This window comes from Melopsittacus undulatus, chromosome 10 (assembly GCF_012275295.1).
Source record: "Melopsittacus undulatus isolate bMelUnd1 chromosome 10, bMelUnd1.mat.Z, whole genome shotgun sequence".
Lineage (NCBI taxonomy): Eukaryota > Metazoa > Chordata > Aves > Psittaciformes > Psittaculidae > Melopsittacus > Melopsittacus undulatus.
In genome coordinates this window covers 19,757,653-19,781,121 of record NC_047536.1, presented here as the reverse complement: position 1 = coordinate 19,781,121, position 23,469 = coordinate 19,757,653, and the positions used below count along the sequence as shown (strand labels likewise).

At 45.2% G+C, this 23,469-nt stretch overlaps 1 protein-coding gene across 1 annotated transcript; it reads right to left on the bottom strand.

Annotated features, from left to right (window-relative positions):
- Positions 1-5,128: 5,128 nt before the first annotated feature.
- Positions 5,129-20,602, bottom strand: ACTR5 (actin related protein 5). The gene is made up of 9 exons (XM_005147571.4): positions 20,004-20,602; positions 18,415-18,644; positions 16,948-17,117; positions 15,902-16,119; positions 15,156-15,338; positions 12,502-12,624; positions 11,823-11,962; positions 10,796-10,928; positions 5,129-9,501 (listed from the first exon to the last, which is right to left on the bottom strand). Exons 1-9 carry the CDS (start codon positions 20,385-20,387, stop codon positions 9,244-9,246), a joined length of 1,839 nt encoding a protein of 612 aa, XP_005147628.2. The 5' UTR covers positions 20,388-20,602; the 3' UTR covers positions 5,129-9,243.
- Positions 20,603-23,469: the final 2,867 nt, after the last annotated feature.

Here is a 23,469-nt window from a genome sequence, read left to right as displayed (position 1 = left end):
ATGGCTTAAACTTCTTTTTCCAAACCCAAAATTATTTAAAAACTCTTCCTGTTCAGTTATTTGAGGGAACTACCTTTTCTCTGGAGAAATTATTTTATGATCAGTATGGAAGAAATTAAACATCGACACTTTCCCACATGACATCCTTGTCTCTAAATTGGAGTGTCATCAATTTGATAGGTGGACCACTCGGTGGATAAAGAACTGGCTGGATGGTTCAATGTCCGGCTGGAGACCAGTAAGGAGCGATGTCCCTCAGGGATCAGTGTTGGGACCGGTCTTGTTTAATATCTTTGTTGCTGACATGGACAATGGGATTGAGTGTGCCCTCAGCAAGTTTGCCAATGACACCAAGCTGTGTGGTTCTGTTGATACTCTGGAGGGAAGGAATGCCATCCAGAGGGACCTTGACACACTTGTGAGGTGGGCTGATGCCAACCTCATGAAGTTTAACCATGCCAAATGCAAGGTCCTACACCTGGGTGGGAGCAATCCCAAGCACAGCTACAGGTTGGGCAAAAAGGAAATTCATGGTAGTCCTGTGGAGAAGGACTTGGGGGTGTTGTTCAATGAGAAAATGAACATGAGCCAGCTTCAGTGTGCGCTTACAGCCCAGAAAGCCAACCGTATCCTGGGCTGCATCAAAAGGAGCGTGACCAGCAGGTCGAAGGAGGTGATCCTGCCCCTCTGCTCTCGTGAGACCTCACTTGGAGTATTGTGTGCAGTTCTGGTGTCCTCAACATAAAAAGGACATGGTACTGTTAGAACAAGTCCAGAACAGGCCACGAGGATGATCAGGGGACTGGAGCACCTCCCATATGAAGACAGGCTGAGAAAGTTGGGGCTGTTCAGCCTGGAGAAGAGAAGGCTGCGTAGAGACCTCATAGCAGCCTTCCAGTATCTGAAGGGGGCCTACAGGGATGCTGGTGAGGGACTATTCATTAGGGACTGTAGTGATAGAACAAGGCGTAACGGGTTGAAACATAAACAGCAGAGGTTTAGACTGGATATAAGGAAGAAATTCTTTACTGTTAGGGTGGTGAGGTACTGGAATGGGTTGCCCAGGGAGGCAGTGAATGCTCCATCCCTGGCAGTGTTCAAGACTAGGCTGGATGAAGCCTTGGGTGATATGGTCTGGTGTGGGGTGTCCCTGCCCATGGCAGGGGGATTGGAACTAGATGATCTTAAGGTCCTTTCCAAGCCTAACTATTCTATGATTCTATGATCACATTAATTATGGTTCATCATATAAAACTGTAATCAAGTGGCTTGTATGTCTAAAAAGTTGGGGCAGCAGTATTAATAAATTAAGACAGGCCTCCACTGATTTCAAAATGTTTAAATTACACATCTCAGAAGAAACTGATGAGACATTTAGGGAGCTCCAACCCTTTTGTTTTTGAAGTAGGAGCTGAAGATGAAAACACTTTCAAAATATACATAATTTTGTTTTTATTTCAAGAAAGTCCTTAGGATGCTTATGGAAAAAACACAAGGGGGAGTTGAGGAGAAGTGGGTTTCAGTTTGGGGTTGGTTTTGCCTAGATTTAAGCCAAGGTACTGTCTTTAAAAAGGAAGGGGCAGCCTGGCTTAAAATCCTCTCACACAGCCCACAGAGTAAATATATGCCAAGGAATGAAATCCACCAAGCTGGAGCAATAGAAATCGTCCCTTCTGGCAGGACCTGACTGCTGGGTTTCCACCAACCTGGTGGGGACTGTAGGGATCTGTGGCTCCATGAAGTCAGGCTCAGGTTTGAGGACCTATGTCCTGAGCCAGAAAACCCTGGAGAATTCCTGTTTGCATTCCAGGAAAACACTTTCCCAGTTCAGGACCGGGAGCTGCTGAAACACCCTTCCAGGAGGGATTAAAATAGGGAATTGTCAGTGTAGCTTCTCAGAACACGTGGGTTTTTTTTTTCCTGTGGAAACACCAGAGCGCTGCTCTGGATTCTAAATCAGAACAGTGGGATTTGGGGGGATATTTTTATGTTGTAGCTGTTCTCTCACTATCTGCTTCTCCCGGAATAGGGATGTTCACATCTGAACCAGCTCCACATTCTGCGTGGCTCAGTGGAGCAGTGTAGCTCGATCCTGCTGCTGCTGCCCTGTGCAGTGACGTATTGGAGGGCACTTCAGAGTTAAAGTTCTCTTTGAAACTGTGACCATCTTCTTAAACCTTTCCAAAAGTCTAGAGTTTGAGATATAACCCCCCTCGATGAGCCCTGCTTTCCCAGTTGTAAGGTTGTACTTTGATACCTGACAGTCAATTGTTCATGACTGCTGACTCCTGTGACTCTGCTTGTAAAAACTGCCATCCATTGCTCACCCAGCTTGCAATTAAAGACTCATTTCCAAACCCTGTGAGGGACAACCAGTGCTTATACATATATCAGATGCCAGCATGGAAGATAACAGGATAGGTTTAAGGTAGTATCATATTATCACAGAATGGGCTGGGTTGGAAGGGACCTTAAAGCTCATTCAGTTCCAACCCCCTGCCATGGACAGGGACACCTTCCACTGGAGCAGGTTTGTGGCCTCTGGACTCGCTCCAGCAGCTCCACGTCCCTCTTGTGCTGTTGCCCCAGAGCTGGATCAGGACTGCAGGGGGGGGTCTCCCCAGAGCACAGCAGAGGGGCAGGATCCCCTGCTGAGCTCACACTCTGGGGGTGCAGCCCAGGACACAGTATATTACAAAGTGCATTTTGAGTTAGGTAAACATCCTTGGGGGGTTACAGCTCCTGGGAACTGTCTTTGCTGTCTGGGGAACCTGCTGTGCTGTGAAATACAGTATTTACTGTGATTTTTAAAATGCATTTAAGAGAATGGGCTCAGGGGTATTGCAGATAGAAACTATCTTCTCCATTCCTGCATCATTATTAAAGTTGTTTGCTTTCAACACCCAGAAGGATTTGGGCAGTGAACAGCACAAACAAAGCCCCCTGTGACCAGAATCTATTGCAAAAGGTATGGATATGTAAGTTTCACAGGACACTGGGAAGTGAAGCCCTCAGAAACTTGGAATCAATTCCTTAGTTCAGCTGACAAGGCACTGGTGGAGCAGCCAGCAAACCCCCAGGATGACATGGGTGGGAGGCTTGAGCAAAGCTCCCCAGATCACGTGCTGGGCATCTCCCAGCTCTAACAGGCACAACTCCACAGCTTGAACCCCATATAAAACTTCTGCAACCTCCTGGTTGTTCCCTTTATAAAACATGACAAATCCCCATAAATGCCAGATTCTTCTTTGCATCTTCTCCACCTGCTGGCAGTGCAGCACCATCCACTGCTCCAGCCTGGCCATAACCACTGCACACGAGATGCTGCAGTGGAGGGGAGGAGGGCACAAGCCATCAGCCTGGCAACAGTCCATAATAGCATGTGACTGACTCGTCTTCCCCAGGTGATGGGAAGTCACATCCCTTCACGCTGCCACCGTGGTAGGGTAACAGCCCTTCTTCCCGGGTTGGAGCGCACTGGTGTTTAGCCGGGCTCAACTCTTCCTGTTTCCAACTGAAGGATGCCCCCAGAACTGTGCATCAAAGTCCTGCTGCAAACAATGTCACCCAAAGTGCATAAACAAACCTTCAAGAGAGGTCATGGCAGTTCTCACAAGAAGCTACCAGCAGTTAACAAAGGATAAAAGAAAAAAAACAGAGCACTGGCCCCCAGTTCCTTCCATCTGCACCACCCCTGAGCAGGAGGGTGTCCATCACCGGGGAAATCAAAGCTTTCTTCTCCATTGTTTCCCCAGCAGCAAGAACGGCCCATGGCCATTTGCCACCATGAAGCTGGATGAAAGTAGCCTGGGGCTGTCATACAACAGGCCCAGAAATGCTGCTGGCTTTGCACCTGCCCCGGGGGCTGCAGTGAAGCCCCTCTCCCAGAGCAGGAGGCGGGGCTGGGCTTACCGGTCAGATGCAAGAATCCTGTCCCAGCCGTTCTGGAGCACAGCTCAGAGCTATCACAGCCAGCTCACAACATCCACAGCACAGTGCTTCGAAAGGATGGTCCCAGTCCAGCATGGTTTTGCTACTGAAAAATTCACATCAATGTGGACCTCTTGTAATCTGGATACCTTAACTTGTCCTTTCAACACAACAGAGTCCTGCAATAGCGAGGGGCTTCAGAAGCACCACATTCACATTTCACATGCCTTTCTGGGTATGTGGTGTTAACTAGCTGGAATTATTTACAGTCTTCTTCCTGATTTACACACATGATCACTACTGCTCCTATTCTTATACTTCTTCCTCAACACCTCCTGGAGGTCACTACCAGGACAAGGCCAGAAGAACCTTTGATCCAACCAGGCAGTGCTGTGTTTATTAATGTCATACATGTTTGTTAGTGTCATATGTCATATGCTGCACTGAGACTGAAGAAAACTATTTTGACTTAACAACTTTGCCTTGTCTATGGAGTGTGTCCACACTGTAGTGACTGGTAAAACCTCAAGTGTCAACAGTCCAGGAGTTCCACTGGTGTCCCTATCTACATCTGCAAGGATCTAAGCCTCTTCTGCTTTATCCACACTCCCAGGAGCTTGTTCCAACATGGTCTGCATCAAGTGCAGTACTTATAACAGAGCTGAAGCAGAATCAATGAACCATGGAATGGTTTGGGTTGGAAGGGACCTTATAGCTCATCCAACTCCAACCCCTGCCACAGGCAGGGACACCTTCCACTGGAGCAGCTTGCTCCAAGCCCCTCTGTCCAACCTGGCCTTGAACACTGCCAGGGATGGGGCAGCCACAGCTTCTCTGGGCACCCTGTGCCAGATTGCTATTGGTATATATTTATGTTATGCATATATTGCAAAATGTTGTATATATATTCCAAAATAGCTATTAAATGAGAACCTAAACACTTTGTTCACCATTACCAGCTAAAGCAAAGTTTGCCATATGGGGACTCTCCTTCAGGGAGATTTATACCCTAAATGGGGCTTTTCATGATAAATCCACTTAGTATTCCTCCAAAATTCCAAGAAGGCAAAATCCCCCACTCTATCTCATTAAGGATGAAGGAATGCCAGGTATGTGGCAGGAATGTGGGGTGAGAGGAGGAGTGGGGTGTATTTTAACTAAGCTGTAGTGTGGTAAAATAAAAAAAAAAAGGACAATCTAAGGATCAGGATTTGAAATGTATTTCTTCTTGTATTGCTTCCTGAGAAGCTACACCAGCCATGGCAATGCACATGCTTAACCCAAGGGAGACAAAACTCAGTTTAAAGATGCAAAAAGCCCTACCACATCCAGAAATCAGAGGTGCTTTCCTCAGTACTAGACAAGCTATGCAAGGATTTATGACAAGAAACTCATTAATAGCTCAAGTGCAGTGCTGGCAGATGGCATCTTGCTTGTGACAGCCCTCCTGTGCCCACGGTGGGTTCTCACAGACATGTCACTGTGGATATACCTAAGAATGCAGTTTGGGACCTTCTTAAGGCTCATTTGTTGAGCCAGACCCGGCGAGAGCAGTGCACAGAGCTTCCACAGGGGCGAGCTTCCGCTTGGTACAACAGCCTGACTATGGCTACTGTGAGTGCAGGAAACTGGACGCCCTCACAGAGTCTCACTGGCAACATAAAAGATGCTGTCCCCACCAGCACAGCACATTTATTTCCAGACAGACGAAGAGAGAAGATGCTTCATACTTCATTTTAGCCCTGAAAAAAATAGAAAGCTAAAAAACTAGCCCTGCCTAAACCCAGGAATTTTAACAGACAGTAAAAGCTTCTGAGTCAGACCATAAATTCAGCTTGCTTCATATTCTGACAGTGGTCAACAGCAACTGCTCCAGAAGAAAAGCACACCTGCATGGAGTGATTCTGACCCTCCTATACACTTCCATCTTCAGACATCTTCCACTTGGCCAATTGTGCATTAAGCATAGATGGGTCTATTCTCCTTCATTTTACTTGACCTCCCCTCCTAACCCACAAACCCCTTTCCAGCCTTCCCACCATCCTTAATGTCCTCTACAGTAACTACACACACTGCTAGTAGCATTCTTGGATTAGCTCTGCTGTTCCAGATGCTGAGGCACAGAACTGGGGTCAGAGCAAACAGCCACAATCTGTCATGAGTGAACAGACACAAAAATGGAAGAAGGTCTCCTAACTCTGGTGGTGCTCCCATCACAGTCTATACTGCAGTAAAAAATGGAAACCAAGCCCACTGCTCAAAAAGCAGAATGAAAGATCCTGAAGGAGGGAGCAAAAGGAGCCTTAAGAACTGGCAAACCATGTCAGGGGTTAAAACCAAGCAGCTTTGTTGAGGCTGATGCTCAGGGAGCAGCTTGCTGTCTGCATGAAGCAGTGGGAGTGAGCAATGGGAATCAGCACAGCTGCTTCGTGCCTGACGTATGGAACAAGAGCAGAAATCCCACCATATGACTTTAGGGATAATGTTAAATCTGTTGCAGCATTCTCCCCTCCCCTGCTCATCCCACACAAGCTTCAAAATTTCTGGTTTATGACTGCTAGAGGATCACTGCAGGCTGTCTCTGGAGGGATAATCTTAAATTACAAGTGACAGTTCATGGGCATCTTCTCTTTCTTCTGGAATGCTGCCTTACACAGCACATTAAGTATTTTGGAGATTAGTAACCAGAGCAAAGTATTCTAATCTTGGTGTCCTAGTGGAGATTTAGAAAAGAACAGTTCATGTTTGAAGTTGCTGTGGCACAGGAAACAGAAGAAGCCTTGAAGACCAAAAGCAAGGCTCAAATGCAGCTCAAACGGAAATCTGGGACATTAAACACGTGATCCATATTTAGTCTCCAGGGCTTCTCTCTGATGCGGTGTTTCCACTCAGAGCAGGTCTTAGGGATACTGAAAGGTGGAACCCAATTTGAGCTCTCTTTCAGAATAAATAGACCAAGCTCACCATGGCTGTTAAACTGAAAACTTGTACTTTGTATTCTTTGACCTGAATTAGGTGATAAGTGAATTGTATAATAAGGTTACAGGTTGCTTTGAACTTAATATCCTGAGGCTCAAATGGGAACCACTTGACCATTTCTGAACTGGCCTCTGTACTTTGCAGCTTGCAGGACACCAGCCACGATAAACACAGCACAGGCTCTGGAGCTGCCTGCACAGCAGCTCACTCAACAGCAGTCCTACCATCACCTGGGAAAGGCCCTCACAGCATCAGTTTAAGCTTCCTGTCCACAGAATGATCTTTGTAACAACTCCTCCTACTGCTCCTCACGCAACCTGAAGTCCCATTAAAAAGAGGCCAAGTATGTACCTTAACTGGGCTGCTTCCCTCTCCTTCCTTTTTCTCCTTCCTTTTTTCTCCTTCCAGCACCAATGCTCAGGTAGCAAATCCTATGGGGCAACTGAATTTAAATGGCTAAAATTAATCCCACAACGTTCACGCTTCTCATGGTGCTAATCCAAGGAACTGAATGACCACCAGCTCCTTCAGAACAGCCTGTGACTGATTACATTGTCCAAGTTCATTAGTTACTCCAGCTATTGTGGGGATAAAGTAACAAATCAACAGCTAATATTTAGGAGATTATACAATTATGCTTCTTTGAAACTGTTTAAGCAGCTGATCTGGCATCTCTGTACAGAATTATACAGGTCTGCTTTGAGCTAATGCAAGTGAAGTGGTTGGCTCAATTTGGCTAAACATTTAAAAGTAATATAACCATTTGCAACAGATGCCCTTTTAAGTCTTCATTTTGGAACAGTTTTATGCACAACACCCTCTGATCTATTCAGCAACCAACACCAAGAATCCAGGTTTCTGTATCCCAAGTAGCCACTTGCAGCAATAGTTAAAGATGTGTCAGAAAGGGGTCAACCAACAATGGGATATCACATACTCCAGGCCACTGGTATTAGCAAAGACATGCTGGTGTTTTAGCACAGCGTGTTTTTCCACATTCTTTACTACCCACAGAATTACCATAACAGTCCTGAAGGTTAGTATGCCTCCATGGAGGATCATTAGTCCAAACTTAAGGTTACCTGAAGGTAGCAAGCTGCCTTCTCCTCCTCTGCCCCTGCCCAGTAGTCTATTAGGACGAGGGCAGACATCCACTAAGACCTCTATACCTCCTGAGAGACAGCTTATGTTGATGCTCTGCAGCCCCTGGGGACACCTTTTTTTATACAGTTATGGTCTGGATATTTTCCCCATGGTCTAACCTTTTCCAGCCTAACAGTTTACAGCTTTTGCCAAAGTGATAGAGTCTGCTCAGATTTCAGCTCACCATTTGGCACTCATTCTTCTGGGAAAGCAAGTAAGTTGTTCAGTGCAATAAATGAATCCTCAGTCAAATTTCAGCTCCAGTATGTTGTGCAGCAGGACTGGGGCCTGGCTACAAACCTGCAAGGTACAACCCATCAAATACATCTGTATTACTGGGGTTGTAAAGAAGTCAAATCACTGAAACATGTAAGTTAGTGGTAAAGCAGAAGTTTACTTAATTGCTAATGCAAATTTTGATCTAAAAGTCCCATCAGTCAAGAACGTCCTTGCTTAGCCATCACTTCTGTAAAACCACTTAATGACTAACTGCACTTGGCCTGCACTTTATGGAGCATCCTGTCATTACAGCTGGATAGTGCTTCATGTGACCAGCTCTACAGCTTCAATCAAGGCGTCAATATTACTGACTTAATTTAAGTCAAAAGTATCTGAAATCAGTGCTGATTCAGTGGTGGCTTAGCAGAAAGTGTGTAGCAGGCAGGAAATCAAAGCAGAAGGGTGTGCAGGCCTCAGAAGGAAGGCATAGCTCAGCCTCACCAGCCTCCAGTAGCACATGTCCTGACAAACACCCACTGGGCCAGGCATGGGGGGCGCCTGCTGGGCTGACTGCTTGAGACGGGCACAGCTTCTGTATCATCCATGAAAGCAGTATAAAACCAGAACATTTTAATCGAACAAAAAAAGCTGTAAAACAGACTCTCAAAAAAACCCCAACCTGGGTCTTGCTGTGAAAGTTTCTCAGATGCTGTTTCTCTCTGGAATGCACTTCTGGGGTGTTCCTCCTTGCTGGTGCGTACTCCTACGCTCTGTGCTGAGCATTGCAAGTGCCAGGACCATGCAGCTGATGCCTCAGTGGCTCGTCCTCCTTGTTGAAGGGACTGGATGAGATGCTTGGGGCTCTCTGAGCAGCTGAGGTCTGTGCTTCATGCCCAGCTCATGCTGCACACCAGTAACTTCTTTTTCCAGTCCTGCTATCTGTATACAAGAGTCCGTGACCAAGGCATGGTGTTAGGCCTGCTCACAGGCATTACCTGTGCTGGATGTTAGCACTCTGCTAGGTGCTAATGCCTCTGTTGTCCGTGGAGCCTGCTTTGGAAGGCGAATAGGCACATAGACATTTGAAGCACAGTGCTCCTTGAGGTATTCTCCCCCTTTTTCTTCATAGTCTTTTCTGGTTATCCAGCCTTCATCGCAAGTCATATATTCCACTGCCCAATCCCTAGCTCCATACCAGGTATCTAAAACAGGATTGGAAGCAAGGTGAACCTGGATGGAAGGAAAACAGAACAATGATGTCAATTTAACACAGGAGAGTAAAGCCCTTTCTCTCCTACACCTGAGTATAGTGGTATATAACACAAACCACTGAATTTCAGAAGTCTGAGCTGATTATTCAGTGCCTCTGGGTAAGAGTAATATTAGGAATGGGTTTGAAGTGTATTTTGACCTTGAGATCAGTTCTCTATGAGGCTGTTTTGCTCCTATAGGTAGAGAAAGAAAATGGGTGTATCACATTCCCAACCCACAGTTCTTGGGCACGGCACTATTCAAGGCCCAGTTGGACAGAGCCTTGAGCAACATGGTCTAGGGTGAGGCATCCTTGCCCATGGCAGGAGGGTTGGATCTGGATTATCTTAAGGTCCCTTCCAACCCAAAACAGTCTGTGAATCTATGATTCTAAGGTAAAGGTTAAAGAAACCTATAGGTGCTCTTTCTGAAGACATTTGAGAGAGCAGGGTAAATGTCTTGGAAAAGGAAAACCTGCTTCAGTTAAAGGACCATGCGTGCACAGGTATGTTAGGCTAGAAATGTGCAGATTGGAACAGCTCCTATCTGGAACAAGTGACCTTTGTTAGGAGCAGGATCACCTCCTTCAACCTGTCAGTCATGCTCCTTTTGATCCAGCCCAGCAGATGGGCAGCTTCTGAGCTCAAGTGCATGCTGAAGTGGCTCATGTTCAGTTTCTCCTCACCCAACACCCCCAGGACCTTCTCCACCCAACCTGTAGCTGTGCCTGGGATTGCCTCGACCCAGACGTAAGACCTTGCACTTGGCTGGGTTAAACTTCATGAACTTGGCACTGGCCACCTTTCTAGCATGTCCAGGTCCCTCTGCGTCTTATCCCTTCCCTCCAGCATATCAACCGAACCACACAGCTTGCGTCATCAGCAAACTTTGCTGAGTGCTTGGTCCTACTGTCCGTGTCACCAACAAAGATATTTAACAAGATCGGTCGCAACACCAGCCCCTGAGGGACACCACTCATCCCTGATCTCCAAATGGACATTGAGCTGGCCACAACTCTCTGGCTCAGATAGAGTTTAGCTCCTGCTTTGGGCTGCATTCCCAAGCAACGTGACTCCAAGAAGCCACAGGTCCAGCATGCCGGAGGGCTGCTACTGGCCTCTCACCATCTGTCTTCTCAGGTGAAAAATGCCGTTTGCAGTGTCTCATCATAAAACACTCTCCATCCCCATGCTTCAAGTCCAGCTGCTTTGTACCTCTTCCAACCCAAATTACTTTTGAACACAGATGAGCCACTGTTCATGCAAACATATACCTGAAAAGATGACTGGAATGGTCTCATCTCAAGGAGTTCCTTCTGGACCCTGGCTTTCAGTCCAGGGTACATTGTATTTCCACCAGTGAGAAAAACATTCTGGACAAGAATAGATTGCTGTTCCTTTGGATACCTAGAAGGAACAAAAATCAAGTCAATCTCAGTCCTCCTCAAGGACATCTCTCCTAGGAACTGAACAGCTATCAGGAATATCAATAGCCTGTCTTCAGGATTCATTTTCAGAAACTTCCTTCACTTTCCTAGCATGGAAACCTGTGTTCCTCTGTTTTGTGAAAATTCTGGGGTGGTAGGAGAAAATCCTTAAAGCACTCTGTGCACTGTGCACCATAAATCAACAGCTCAGTAGAGCTGCAATTCTCACAGTTCAGAAAATGCAAATCTATGTTCACAGAGTTCAGGAAGAACATTTTGCCAAGTGCTAAGTTGTCTGGAAACAGCTGTCCAGCAAACATGCTTATATCATAACTTAAAACTGTCCCCCCTGATTTTGGTTTCAGAAATGCAGAGGCTGCCAGCTCATTGTTTCATGGGATGGATAATTACCAGGGTTTGCTGTCTCCCTCTGTAACAAATTTGGAGCAGGGGTCTCCAAAGTGGGGTGTGGACAATTCATTGAGGTGAAGGAAGATGACTTTTTTTGTACCATTAATAAATAAACAAAAAACGTGTTTCTTTCACTTTTAACGCACCCTTCTTTAGTTTCTGGGTTTTTGTACATTTTTAAATGTATGCAATAGTTCAGTAGTACCTGTAATTTATAAATACACATATATTGGAGGTGCACACTCAAAAAGTTTTTACTGATGTGTAATCAAAAAAGTTTGGAGCCCACTGAATTAAGACAAGGAACAGGAAGACACATCTAACCTGCACTGCTCAACCCCACCAGAAGAACTATTCAAACATATTGTCTCAAATTGTTGCTAAGCAACCAGAATTGCAAAAGCTGGTCTCAAAACAAGACTAGCTTGAATGAAGTGAGTGCCAAGCAGCTTCATAAACTCACCTCTCAAGGACATATTGCATGGTTTCTGCTATACCAGCCTGGTCTTCTCCAATCAGGGAAGGCTGGAAAACAATCTCTGGAGCCCTGATTCTTTCTGTGCCAAGGAAAAGCTGGTGGTACTCTGCCAGGTTAAACACGGGCTTTGAAAAGATGAGATTGAAAAGTAGTAGGAACTTAACGCTACAGAAAGTAATATTCTAGAATGAGCAATGTTTCCAAACAATGCGTACAAAAAACAGATTACAATGCTCTCGCAGAGGAAATGCCATGCTGTAAAAGGTTCCAAAAAGCCAAGGAAGCTGGACTTTTCCTATACTTCTTTCTGTTTGGTGCCACTCAATCCTCAAGGCTCAATATCACAAGTTGAAAGCTGTGTTCACGGTGGTGCAACATTAGGCTATGGATCACACACAGAAACACTGTGGACATTTTTTTCCTGATAACATGGCACTGTTAAACAGGCACTGCCTGCAGCGTGAGCCAGATGGGTATAACTGTGTTCTAAGCCATCAGCTAAGACTGCAAGGACTTCTCCTCTCTCAATGTTTGTTCAGATAAGCTTAAGCATCTCTTCCAAGAGCAGGCAAACCATGTTTGCATTGGAGAAATGTTAGCAGACCTAGCTGTGCAAACAGGAGGCAGCAACCTCTGGCATGAGGTGTAGGTACAGAAATCAAACCTGCACTGCAGCAACAGGCTTCTCAACTTCAGGCTGTTCCTCAGCAAATAAAGGTTCAAACTCATTAACACTTTCCACATCCTCCAGTGACTGCTCACTGCCTAACGGATCCAAATCAGGAGTCTGGAAACAGAAGAAAATATATTACAGGAGGGTAGCTCAGGTGTGCTGAGCACAGACAACTTCAATGCTAGTAACACATTTGGAAAATTCAATGCTGCTCTTCTCAAACCTCAATTTTTTAACATGCCTGAAACCAAACATGCTGTTCTCTAGCACTGAAGACAAAAATCAAAATGGTGAACACCCCAGAAAGCAAATGTTAAGACAGACATTCACTCAAAACATAAAAAGATAAAACCTTAAACAAATTTATTGTGATGCCAGCTGGGAAAGGAAAGGCCTCAGTCAACAGGCTGACTGCCAGGCTCCCAGCCAGCCATGGCCTACACATAATAACAGACTGAAAGTTATTAAAATAGCTTTTAAAATTAGTTAAAACTCAGTGCACTCACAGCACCTCTAACTGCTCTATAGTTACTATTTCATTCCCTGCCTAGCTTGTATGGGACTGGAACACAAATATTTGCTAGCTCAAAGCTGCCACACAATGTTTGACAGTTTCAACTGCCTGGCATGTAAATATACCAAAAGCCCTTATATTTTACACAGAGGTGAAGGTGCTCCAAAAGCTGTTTCCTAAAGCATCACTCAAAAGCCTAGAGTACTTTATGGTTGTGAAGTAAAAGCAGGGGTTTAATTATCTTCTTTATTTTTGTGGTACAGTGTTACCTTAGGTATTTCATTGCCAAAGATTTGGTTTTGTTATTTTAAACTTGTAAGGTTTGCTGCAACGTCTAGCAAGTAATACCAGGATGAGACAAAGCTAGACCATCCAAGCATTCTTAAGTATCTAGCTTACAACCACTTAAAACCCAAGTAATTACTCAAACTGAAGTGTAAGCAGTGTTTCTCCTTACAGCAAACAAATCTTAAGTCACCTGAACTTATCTCCAACACTTATGCTTTGTTATATCCCTTTATGTCTTAAAAAAAACCCAACCAAGCAAATAGCAACACAAAGCAGCATAAAACTCAGCTAAAGACCTGGCACAGACCCCAGGACAACATTAATTAGCTTTCAGACTCTTTTGCAGAGCCAGAGGGATGACCCATCTTCACAAAAGGATTCAGTGACAACCATAGGGGCTCTCACAAAGCACTGACCTAACAAAAAGGATTTCCACTTGCTTCCAAGGACTGAGGCTACATCTAGTAAAGAAAAGGAGCATGGGATATGTTGGAACAGGGACATGTTGGAACTTAAGCACAGCCACTAAGCAAAATTATAAGAAACTAATAGTCTTTTGGTTATCTTCTTCTAGAACAATTTCTTTTACCAGAGGGCAGAAAGACTCTTTACCACAATGGTAAGCTCATCATCTACTTCAATGTTGCTCAAACGCTGTCATTCTGATTCTTACACAAGCTTTACTGATAAGGATAGGCAAAATACAACACCTAGAAGGTATCAGCTCACCAGCTAGTTCTAGCTACATCTCAAGCTCCATGTAAGACATATGAACTCCTGCACCTGGCACAACTCTATTTGCTTCAATTTTCTGGTTTTCTCTCTGTCTGTTCCTAAGCAAAGACTGAATTAACTGAGAAAGTTCTCTCTTACGTGACTTGAAAAGCAATTATAAGTAAATCCACAAGCAGCCTTAGACAATCTCTTAGAAGCAGCTGCTATGTGTTGGGTCTGTATTAGTCTGACAAAGCAGACAATTAAGTTTCTCATTTTCAACACAACCCCAAAAATCAAGTGCAGCAATCCACCTTTCATTGTTAAGTAAACAAAATAGAATATATTGCTTAACTGCACCAAAGAAAGATAACAAGAATAAAGGCAAAGGGTGGTTGTTTACCATGAAGTTCTCTGCATCTGAAAGGGAAGAACAGAAAACTAATGCTTTTTTTAACAAAAAGCTTCATATGTTCTCCTATATCTTTAATAGATGGCTACTGACAATTAAGGCTGGTTGTCTTCGGATCATAACCACTTTGTGGTTTAAGTACTCAAAATTTAATGTCATTTTAATTGTCAGACACTGGGGGTGGAGAAAAAACCTTTAACATACCAGGCCCACTTATTTCACCAAAATTAATGCAAAAGCAGAGTTAGAGGTTGGTTTAAAGTATGAACAAAACCATTATGTTAGCTGTTGCATTTACAACCACCTAGCAAGTCAACCTTAAGTACCCAGAACTATTCTCTTGTCTCCCCCAAATCTTTAAAGATATGAAAGAAATTTTTAAGGCAACTTATTGATTTCATATACCTATACTTCAGCTACTGCCAGGAAGTCCAGAGATTTTGCTTAGAACTCTGTGGAATAAGACTTCAAAGGTATGTAACAGCACAGTGCAGAATAGCACAAGGGTTACTGATCTTAGGCCTATGGAACTGTTATTTTCTGTAGCTGCATAGGAAAGCTGGAAAAGAGAGAAGCAGTTGCCAAATTAATAATGAGTTGCAGTGTGTTAAAGGAAAAGCTTAGTTCACCCGTAAAAGTCTGAAATGGCACATTTTCAAGTGTAGAAACTTAAATCTCTCAGACATAAGGAGGATTAACTTGGTGAAAACACTATACCTCTGGCTTGCTGTCCACAACATCTACTTCAATACTGACTTCTGCCTGTAGGATTTTCTGCTTGGTTTGTTCAACAGACAGACTCAATTTGTTGATGTAAGACTGAAGTTCTTCTGCAGAGTCCATATTCAGCTCCACCAAAGCTTTGTGGAATTGATCCATCTGACCATCTTCTAAAAGTTCCTACAGACAGAGTTAGCTGTGACGACAGGGCAATCAAATGTCTGTCAACTGTGCATGTACAGACACTTTGCCTTCATCATTAGATATTATGGTATGCATGCTTTGGCAGCATTCAAAATAGTTCACAAAAGAATTGTTCAGAACCTGACAGCATCCTCTACAACAGTAATCTCTCCCTTTTATCCTGCAAGTAAGCTTAAAAAGCTCCTACCAGAAAACACACAGAACAGTTGTAGCTTCTTTAGAAGGGGAGATTAAGATGAGCTCTTAGGCAGTTCTTTCCTGTGAAGGTGCTGGCACAGGGTGCCCAGAGAAGCTGTGGCTGTCCCATCCCTGGCAGTGTTCAAGGCCAGGTTGGACACAGGGGCTTAGAGCAAGCTACTGTAGTCGAAGGTGTCCCTACCTGTGGCAGGAATATGGAACTGAATAAGCTTTAAGGTCCCTTCCAACCCAAGCTGTATGAGTCTATGATTCTTTACAGTGCTGCATGGCATTCTGATAAGGCTCTGAAGGCAGCCTGCCCTCCTCCCAGAAGGCAACACAGAAAACTCTGCCTTGATTACCTGTACGTACAGTAACCTGTCCAGCCTCTCTTGGTCAAGTTGTAGCTTCTCTTCTCGACGACGTGCATTGAGTTCTTGAAGTCTACGCAATTGCTGCTGCCGCCTCTCCTGCTTTTCCTCTGATGTCAGAGTGCTCCCCAGCAGTTTGTTAGAGAAAGGCAGCTGCATCTTGTGCATATTGTTCTCATAGTACTCTGGGGACTGCCACTTCCGTAGCTCTAAATGTTTTGAAAGCAAAATAACTGTTTTAGCCAGGCAGAAAACAACAATTCGTACACTGCATGCAAGCCACGCTAAGCTCAGACTTGGAAGAAAGAACGCAACAGTCCAGCCTAAGATTCTGTCACCTCTGACCAGCTGCTCCAGTGTTTAGCTCCCCCCTCAGAGCACTACCTCCTAGCCACATACTCGGTTCCCATGGTTCTTAGTGCTCTGATCTCCTGCATACCAGAGCGGGAAGTGCACATCAGAATCTTCTCTTTTCCCAGGTAAGGGCAAGTTCTCACACATGTCTAAGGATTTCTGCAGGCTCTTCCATAAGTGAAAACTTTAAGAAAACTTTTCTTCAGCCACTACTTAAGATTACATTTACCACGGAAATTTTTAAAACTTCTTTAATTTACAAAACATCATGAGAATTGTCCTCTGCAATTTTGGAAACCTTAAAGCAGATAAGAAACACAGCCAGATGCTGGAATCATCCTAGGAAATATAATGTTCTGTTGGAAGCATAAAATAACTAACAAAACAAACTCATTTTAAATTCTTTTTCTCTGAAATAATCACAATTTTTATTCACAGAGAAATTTGAACTCATACAGCCTTTTTTTTTTGTAATTCAATTTTGTTTCTATCTTAATGTTAAATCTGAAACTCTTGTTGAGACTGTAATCTACCATGAGGTAATTGCCAGAAAGCTATAAAGAAAGCAAAACAGTAGTAGAGTATTTCTGCCAGAATTCTAGCCAACTTGAGAACAACAGACATAGAAGAGAAAATTAAGTTTGGGTGAGCACTATCTAGTGGCAATTTACAGCTGGTTTTACCTTCTATGTAGTCCTCTGCAACATAGCTATGCTCATGCAGTATTTCCTCCATGCGACTAAGAGTGATGGCAGCAAAATGCCCTGGGTATTTCAGCTGAAGGAGGCGCTGGAGGTAGACAGCTGCTTGACACCCTCCAAGATTAATACGTTTGCAGTTTTTAGCATCCAGTCTGAAAATGCAAAGATACACAAAGGACTGTGCAGAGATCCACAAGTTCAACATAAACCAGACCTACTTCCCCCGGCGTTATTTACTTTCCAATACTGTCAAGTAAACAAGAATATCCCCAAATATTTTAAGATTCAGTTACCAGAGAATCTAATACACCTGCTTTTCTCAGACAACAAGCATAATCATGGCTTTGTTTACTGAAAATACTTTCTGAATGGCTCTGCTTTCAATAATAATTAAAAAAAAGCATTAAATAATTTTGGCTACAGCAAGGAAATACTCGTTTTTAGGAGGCAAGTGATGGCTAGTGCAGCTGTAAGTATTTCCTTTACCCTCTAATATTTCATGACCATGACATGCATTCATTGTGCGTTTGAGCCCAGAACCTCCCCCGTGTGCTGGGCTGAACCCCCAGAGCGTGAGCGGCAGGTTGGGGGACAGATTCTCCTCCTCTGCTGTGCTCTGGGGTGACCCCCTGCAGTCCTTGATCCAGCTTTGGGACAATGGCACAACAGGGACATGGAGCTGCTGGAGAGAGGCCAGAGGAGGCCATGGAGATGCTGCGAGGGCTGGAGCAGCTCTGCTCTGGAGCCAGGCTGAGAGAGCTGGGCTGGGGCAGCCTGAACAAGAGAAGGCTCCTGAAGGGGAGACCTCAGAGCAGCTCCAGTGCCTAAAGGGGCTGCCGGAAACCTGGAGAGGGGCTTGGGACAAGGGCCTGGAGGGACAGGCCAAGGGGAATGGCTTGAACCTGCCAGAACAGGGGAGACTGAGATGAGCTCTTAGGCAGAAGCTCTTCACTGTGAGGGTGCTGAGGCGATGGCACAGGGTGCCCAGAGAAGCTGTGGCTGCCCCATCTCTGGCAGTGTTCAAGGCCAGGTTGAACACAGGGGCTTGGAGCAAGCTGCTCCAGTGGAAGGTGTCCCTGCCCATGGCAGGGTTTGGAACTGGATGAGCTTTAAGGTCCCTTCAACCCAAACCATTCTATGATATATTTTCTTAATGCCTGATCTTACTTGGAGTAGATTCCCCATTCTACTTTTGCAAGTAAAGATCTACACATGATTAATAACCAAACATACAACATGTACCCGGCCAGCACTGCTTCAATTCAAAATTCAACAGAACTCGGCAAAAACCACAGACCTAGTTTTAGCTCACCAGTATAAAGACCTGATAAGAACTTACACTGCAGGAGCTGGAATACTGAATGTCAGGGGAAAGGGCATCTGCATCACTTGAAGAGTCAATGGCTGACAAAGAAGGGCTGCACTGTACTAAAGACACCAAGAACTCACCTGCCTTCCAAGACTGGCAAAATGTGGGTACACTGATAACCTGAAGATATCACCAAACCACTGCAGGGCCAGTTCTGACTTCTGTTGTGGTAAAAACTGTACAAGCTATCTATGCCATAGGACACTTTCGGCACTTGGTAACATTCGAAGAGCAGCTCTGACATCATTTGCCTTGAATAGAGAGGATTGCATACTGCCTCTGTCAAAACGATTGGATGATCAACACAACCCTGTAAGGGACAAGAGAAAAAATAATAAAGGTATGAAGAGAAAATCATAGAATCATTAGGACTGGAACAGACCTTAATACCATCCAGTTTCAACCCTAATAGGTTGAAACCTCACCCTAATAGGTTGAAACCTAAACCTAATAGGTTGACACCTCACCCTAAGAGCCTAAGGCTCTGTCCAGCCTGGCCTTGAACACTGCCAGGGATAGACCATTTACCACTTCTCTAGACAACCTGTGCCAGACCTCACAGTAAAGACAATCTTCTTTATATCTAACCTGAGCTTCCCCTGTTTCAGTTTGAACCCATCACCCATCATCCTATTGCTACAGCCTCTGATGAAAAGACCCTCTCTGGCATCCCTGTAACCCCCTTCAGACACTGGAAGCTGCTCTGAGGTCTCCACACAGCTTCTCTTTTCCAGGCTGAACAGACCCAATGTTCTCAGCCTGTCTCCATACATTCGAGGCTGCTCCAGCCTTTGATAGTACTCATGGCCTCCTCTGGACTTGCTCCAACAGCTCCATGTCCTTATGCTGGGGACACCAGAACTGCACACAGTGCTGCAAGTGGGGTCTCATGAGAGCAGAGGAGAGAGGCAAAATCACCTCCTTTGTTATTCAGGGATATTTATCCTTGCTTCTCCTTTAAGCACCAGCAAGGATTCCTCCAAACTGCAACAAGAAAGTTTTTCCTGTGCAATCTATAACTCATGTAAGTTAAATTATATCTAGTGCTTAAGGGGGAAAAAAAGAACCCTTGTCTATATCAAGGCTTCCAATGTTCATTCAACCAAAGAATAAATTCCTAAAGGTGGAGGAGAATGGATTTTTAAAGCATATACAAACTATTAAAAATTTAAATCTATGCACTGAGGAGGTGAAGCACACATGAAAACTGGAGGAAAGCAGCTGAACACCGTGTAAAGCTCAAAAAGGCAAAAGTCTTCATGATCTGAGGAGCAACTCTCAGTCCTCCTGAGGATATGAAACAAGAAGTCAAAACCAAGTCTTTAATGTCTCTCTCAAAAACCAACCGTGGACACTGGCTCTTGGCCACAGCCTGACCAGATGCTGCAGTCCAAACCTCTCGCCCCGTACCTGTATCGACCCACTCTCCTTTCATTCCTAAGCTATGAAGAAGCTCGAGAACAGCGGAGTTCAAACGGCACCGCCGGGGAGCGCCGGGCCAAGCTCAGCACAGCAGGAGGCTGCCCAGGGCCGCGCGTCTGCTAGAAAGGGACAACGCAGCGCCCCATAACACCCCGGGGCGCTGCCGGGACCCGCATCCCCGCCGCTCCCCCTCCCTCTCCGGCAGGGTTCCACACGCGGCTCCAGGGCCTGCCCGGCCCGGCCCTACCTGCGAGCTGACGCCGAGGCGCTGGAAGACGTGGTCGAGGAGCAGCTCCTGCAGCTCCAGCTGCACGGGCACGTTGCGGTCGAAGGGCGAGCGGAGCAGCCAGCGCAGGGGCTCGGGGCTCCCCAGATCGTTGCCCACCTGCGTCTCGGCGCCGGTCCCGCTGCGGGCCCCACGGTTGCGCGCCGCTAGCGAGCGGAACCGCAGCAGCGGCTCGGCGGGGACGGCGGGGTCGGGGCAGGCCCAGCCTGCCCGCGTCTGGAAGGAGCCGTTGTCGATCACCAGCGGCACCGGCTGCGGCGTCCGCACCGCCGCGCCTGGTTCCAGCACCGGGTCGGGGGCCCAGCGCACGTCGCGGAAGCAGAATACTCGTGAGGCCGCCGCCATGGTGCGACTGCGGCTCCCTCCGGCCGAGAACGCGGATGCCGACACTCGTTCCGGGCGAGGCGAGGCGTGGGGCCTCGGGAGCGGGCAGGCTGTGCCCCCTCTGCCGGTCCCACAGGGGCGCCCTCAGCCCCAGGCTCACACCCGGGGTCTTACACCGGGCTCAGGGAACCGAGAAGCTGCTGCGGGACAGCACCCGGCAAGAAGGGCTCCCCCTGCTGTCGGGGCGGAAGACGAGCGGCCTTCCCAGAGCCTCCGCTGAGCCCTGCCCTTGCCCCTGCACTGGGACCGCTGAGGCCGCGTCACCCCCGAAGTGAGGTCACCGCTGCCGGGTTGGGATCCGTTACTGCTGTCGCTGCCCCTAATGGTCAGAAGCGCCCCCAGCCCCCGCTGCTGGAAGTGCAGGCTGCAGACATTCAGCCCTCTCGAACCTCAGGTCGTCAATGGCTTTTCTTGTTTACCCAATGCACAGAATAAGGGTAATAGCTGCTTTTATCACACAGTGATACTAAAGTGTTAGTAACGTGAATTAATAAAAATTTGCAAAGTCCGTTTAGATCTTGGGGATTAAAAGTCTAATTTCAAGGGACTGTCACTGCATAAAAACACAGGCGCACAAGCAAGGAATTAACAGCATGCAGCTCATAACGTGCACTTGCATAGCTGCTCTCTTCTGAGGGGTACCAAGAGCTACACAAAGGATTAATTTAGCCAAACAGCCACCTGTGAGGTGATAGATAATGGCTTGATTTTATTAAAGGAGAAACAGTCTGATGAATGTCAAGTTACTGAAGTCATACTATTAGTTCCTACTTCGATCACCACTGAACTGCTTAATTATTCAGCAATACATTTAGACACATATCCTGTAAAACATGCTAACTTGCCTTTCTTCATGGAAGGGAGCTAGAAAGGCAATTAAAATACAATGGTGTCCCTGCCTGTGGCAGCGGTTGGAACTGGATGAGCTTTAAGTTCCTTCTAGCCTAAATCATTCCATGATTCTATTATATCCATCACTGCAGGTTTGATCCTGTTTTACCAACTTTTCAAAAGCAACCTTGACTACCCAATTTCAAAGTAGCTGAAGCACTTGGCTATCTCCCTTATAGAAACAGACCTTAAGCAATCGTTTTAACATAAGCCTTGAAAGCTTCCTAGCTTGTGTTTATCCTTTAAATAGCAGCCAAAGAAGAACAATCAAATCAGATGTTCTCTCAGTTGCTGTCCCTTTTGCTAACCATCCAGAGTATATCAGCTGTCTGCTTGTGATTAACACAGTGATGCAATGAGAGTTATTAAAAGGTAAAGCAGAGCAGGCAAGCTAATCTAAACTTAGTGTAACTTGAAGCAAGCAATGAAGTATCCTGTGGTTCCTTTGGTGAATGAGCTGACCTTTCCTCTGCTTTTCTTCTGGTTTTGTTTGCCATTTGTAATGCTGTTGATCCTAATGATTATATGGCTACAGCTTCTCCTGAATGAAGGTAAGTTCTGCAGTTGATAAGATAAAATGTCCTGCATGCTTCATGTTCAAAGCACTCTGCTAGCTATTTTTAGACTAATGCCACTTGTCACAGAAGGAAAGTAAAGGGCTTTTTTAGTACTGTTGGTAGCAAACTCAAATTATTACGCCTTTCTGTTAAAAATGCGTATAAGACAACCTGCTGCTGGTGTTCTTCCTTACCCTCTCCCTTTTTCTCACAGGTAATTTGAGAAAGCTAACCTCACCCTCTAACTTTGTGCACTTTCATTACAGTTCTCTCACACTTCTCCTCCTTTGGGTGTGGGGAGTGGTACCAGGAGCTGTTAAGGGATTCTTTTATCAGTGCTGATAGAAAATTTGTGGATGGAGCAGGACATGCATTTTCATTTATTTGTGTATTTTGCTCCTCTTCCCAGTCCATCACTGATTCTTATTTCTAACATGTCAGTAACCAATAACAGGCTTTGGTTTAGGTTAATAATAGGCTTGTTGATGTACTCAGGAGGATAAAGCCTTGCTAGCTTGCTCTAATACTGAAGCATAAGCAATCCTGGCTGAGGAATCAAACCTAAGTTCAAAAACAGTGATTCTGCCTTTGCAGAGCTGCTGTAGGAAGGAAAATAAGAATTAGAATTAAAATTAGAATTTTACTTTAGCAAGCTTTAACTTTATTTGGTGCCCTCTATTCTTAATAATGTGGTAGCCAGTTGTATGATAGGTCACATAGGAATAGCCACAATGAGGCACAGCAGAACAGGAGGTACTCACCTCAGTAGTGACTTATACTCCTTCCTCCTTACCCATCCTGCATGTGTGTTCACCATGGATTTTTTACTTTCATCTCCCATTTTGCAGGTTTAGCAGACTGCTGATGCTATTAACTGCCTCTGTTTCCTTCAGTAGTGAAGTATCTTCCCTCTACACCCTCACATGTGCCCTTGTGGGTAACCAAGCAGAGTAATTAGAAAGTGCAGGTTACAAGAGGCTGGGCAGTTGTACAAGCTACCTTGAGCAGCACAAGCATGCCTTACTGTTCACATCTGAAAAGCAGAATAAAATACCCGTTTTGCACAGGTAAAGGGTAGCTATGCCACGTACACTTCATTGTCAGCTTTTTTGCCTGGGAAGAGTAACTCTGGAATCTCTTGATGCTTTAAATAAGACTTTCAGGTTATGCTTAACTATGTTTACCTTCACATTTCCCGGCCCTATACTGACTGTTATTAGCACCAGGCCTCCAACAATTTCTATAAATGCTCTAAATTCCATTTGAATCAATAAGATTAAGCCTATTACTATATTTTTACATAGTAGTGTGTTTACAGAATTAGAACATTATCATGTTTCTCAATCACTCTTAAGAGAGAAAATTAAAATGGTATCCTTTTTAATAGTTTCTTAATTAATTCAGTTATCTGCTTATTTTATGCTAGTTTACAGCAGGCACAAGTAAAAAGCAGTGGGTGTTTCAGCTCTTTCTTTAATATAGTTGCTGATTAAGAAAATTAGTAAAAGTCAAACACTTATACAGGCCTCTTAATGCCTACTTGGGTTTGGAAATCCTTTATTTCAGCTGAAAAAGATTCAGAAGAACCTTGCTGA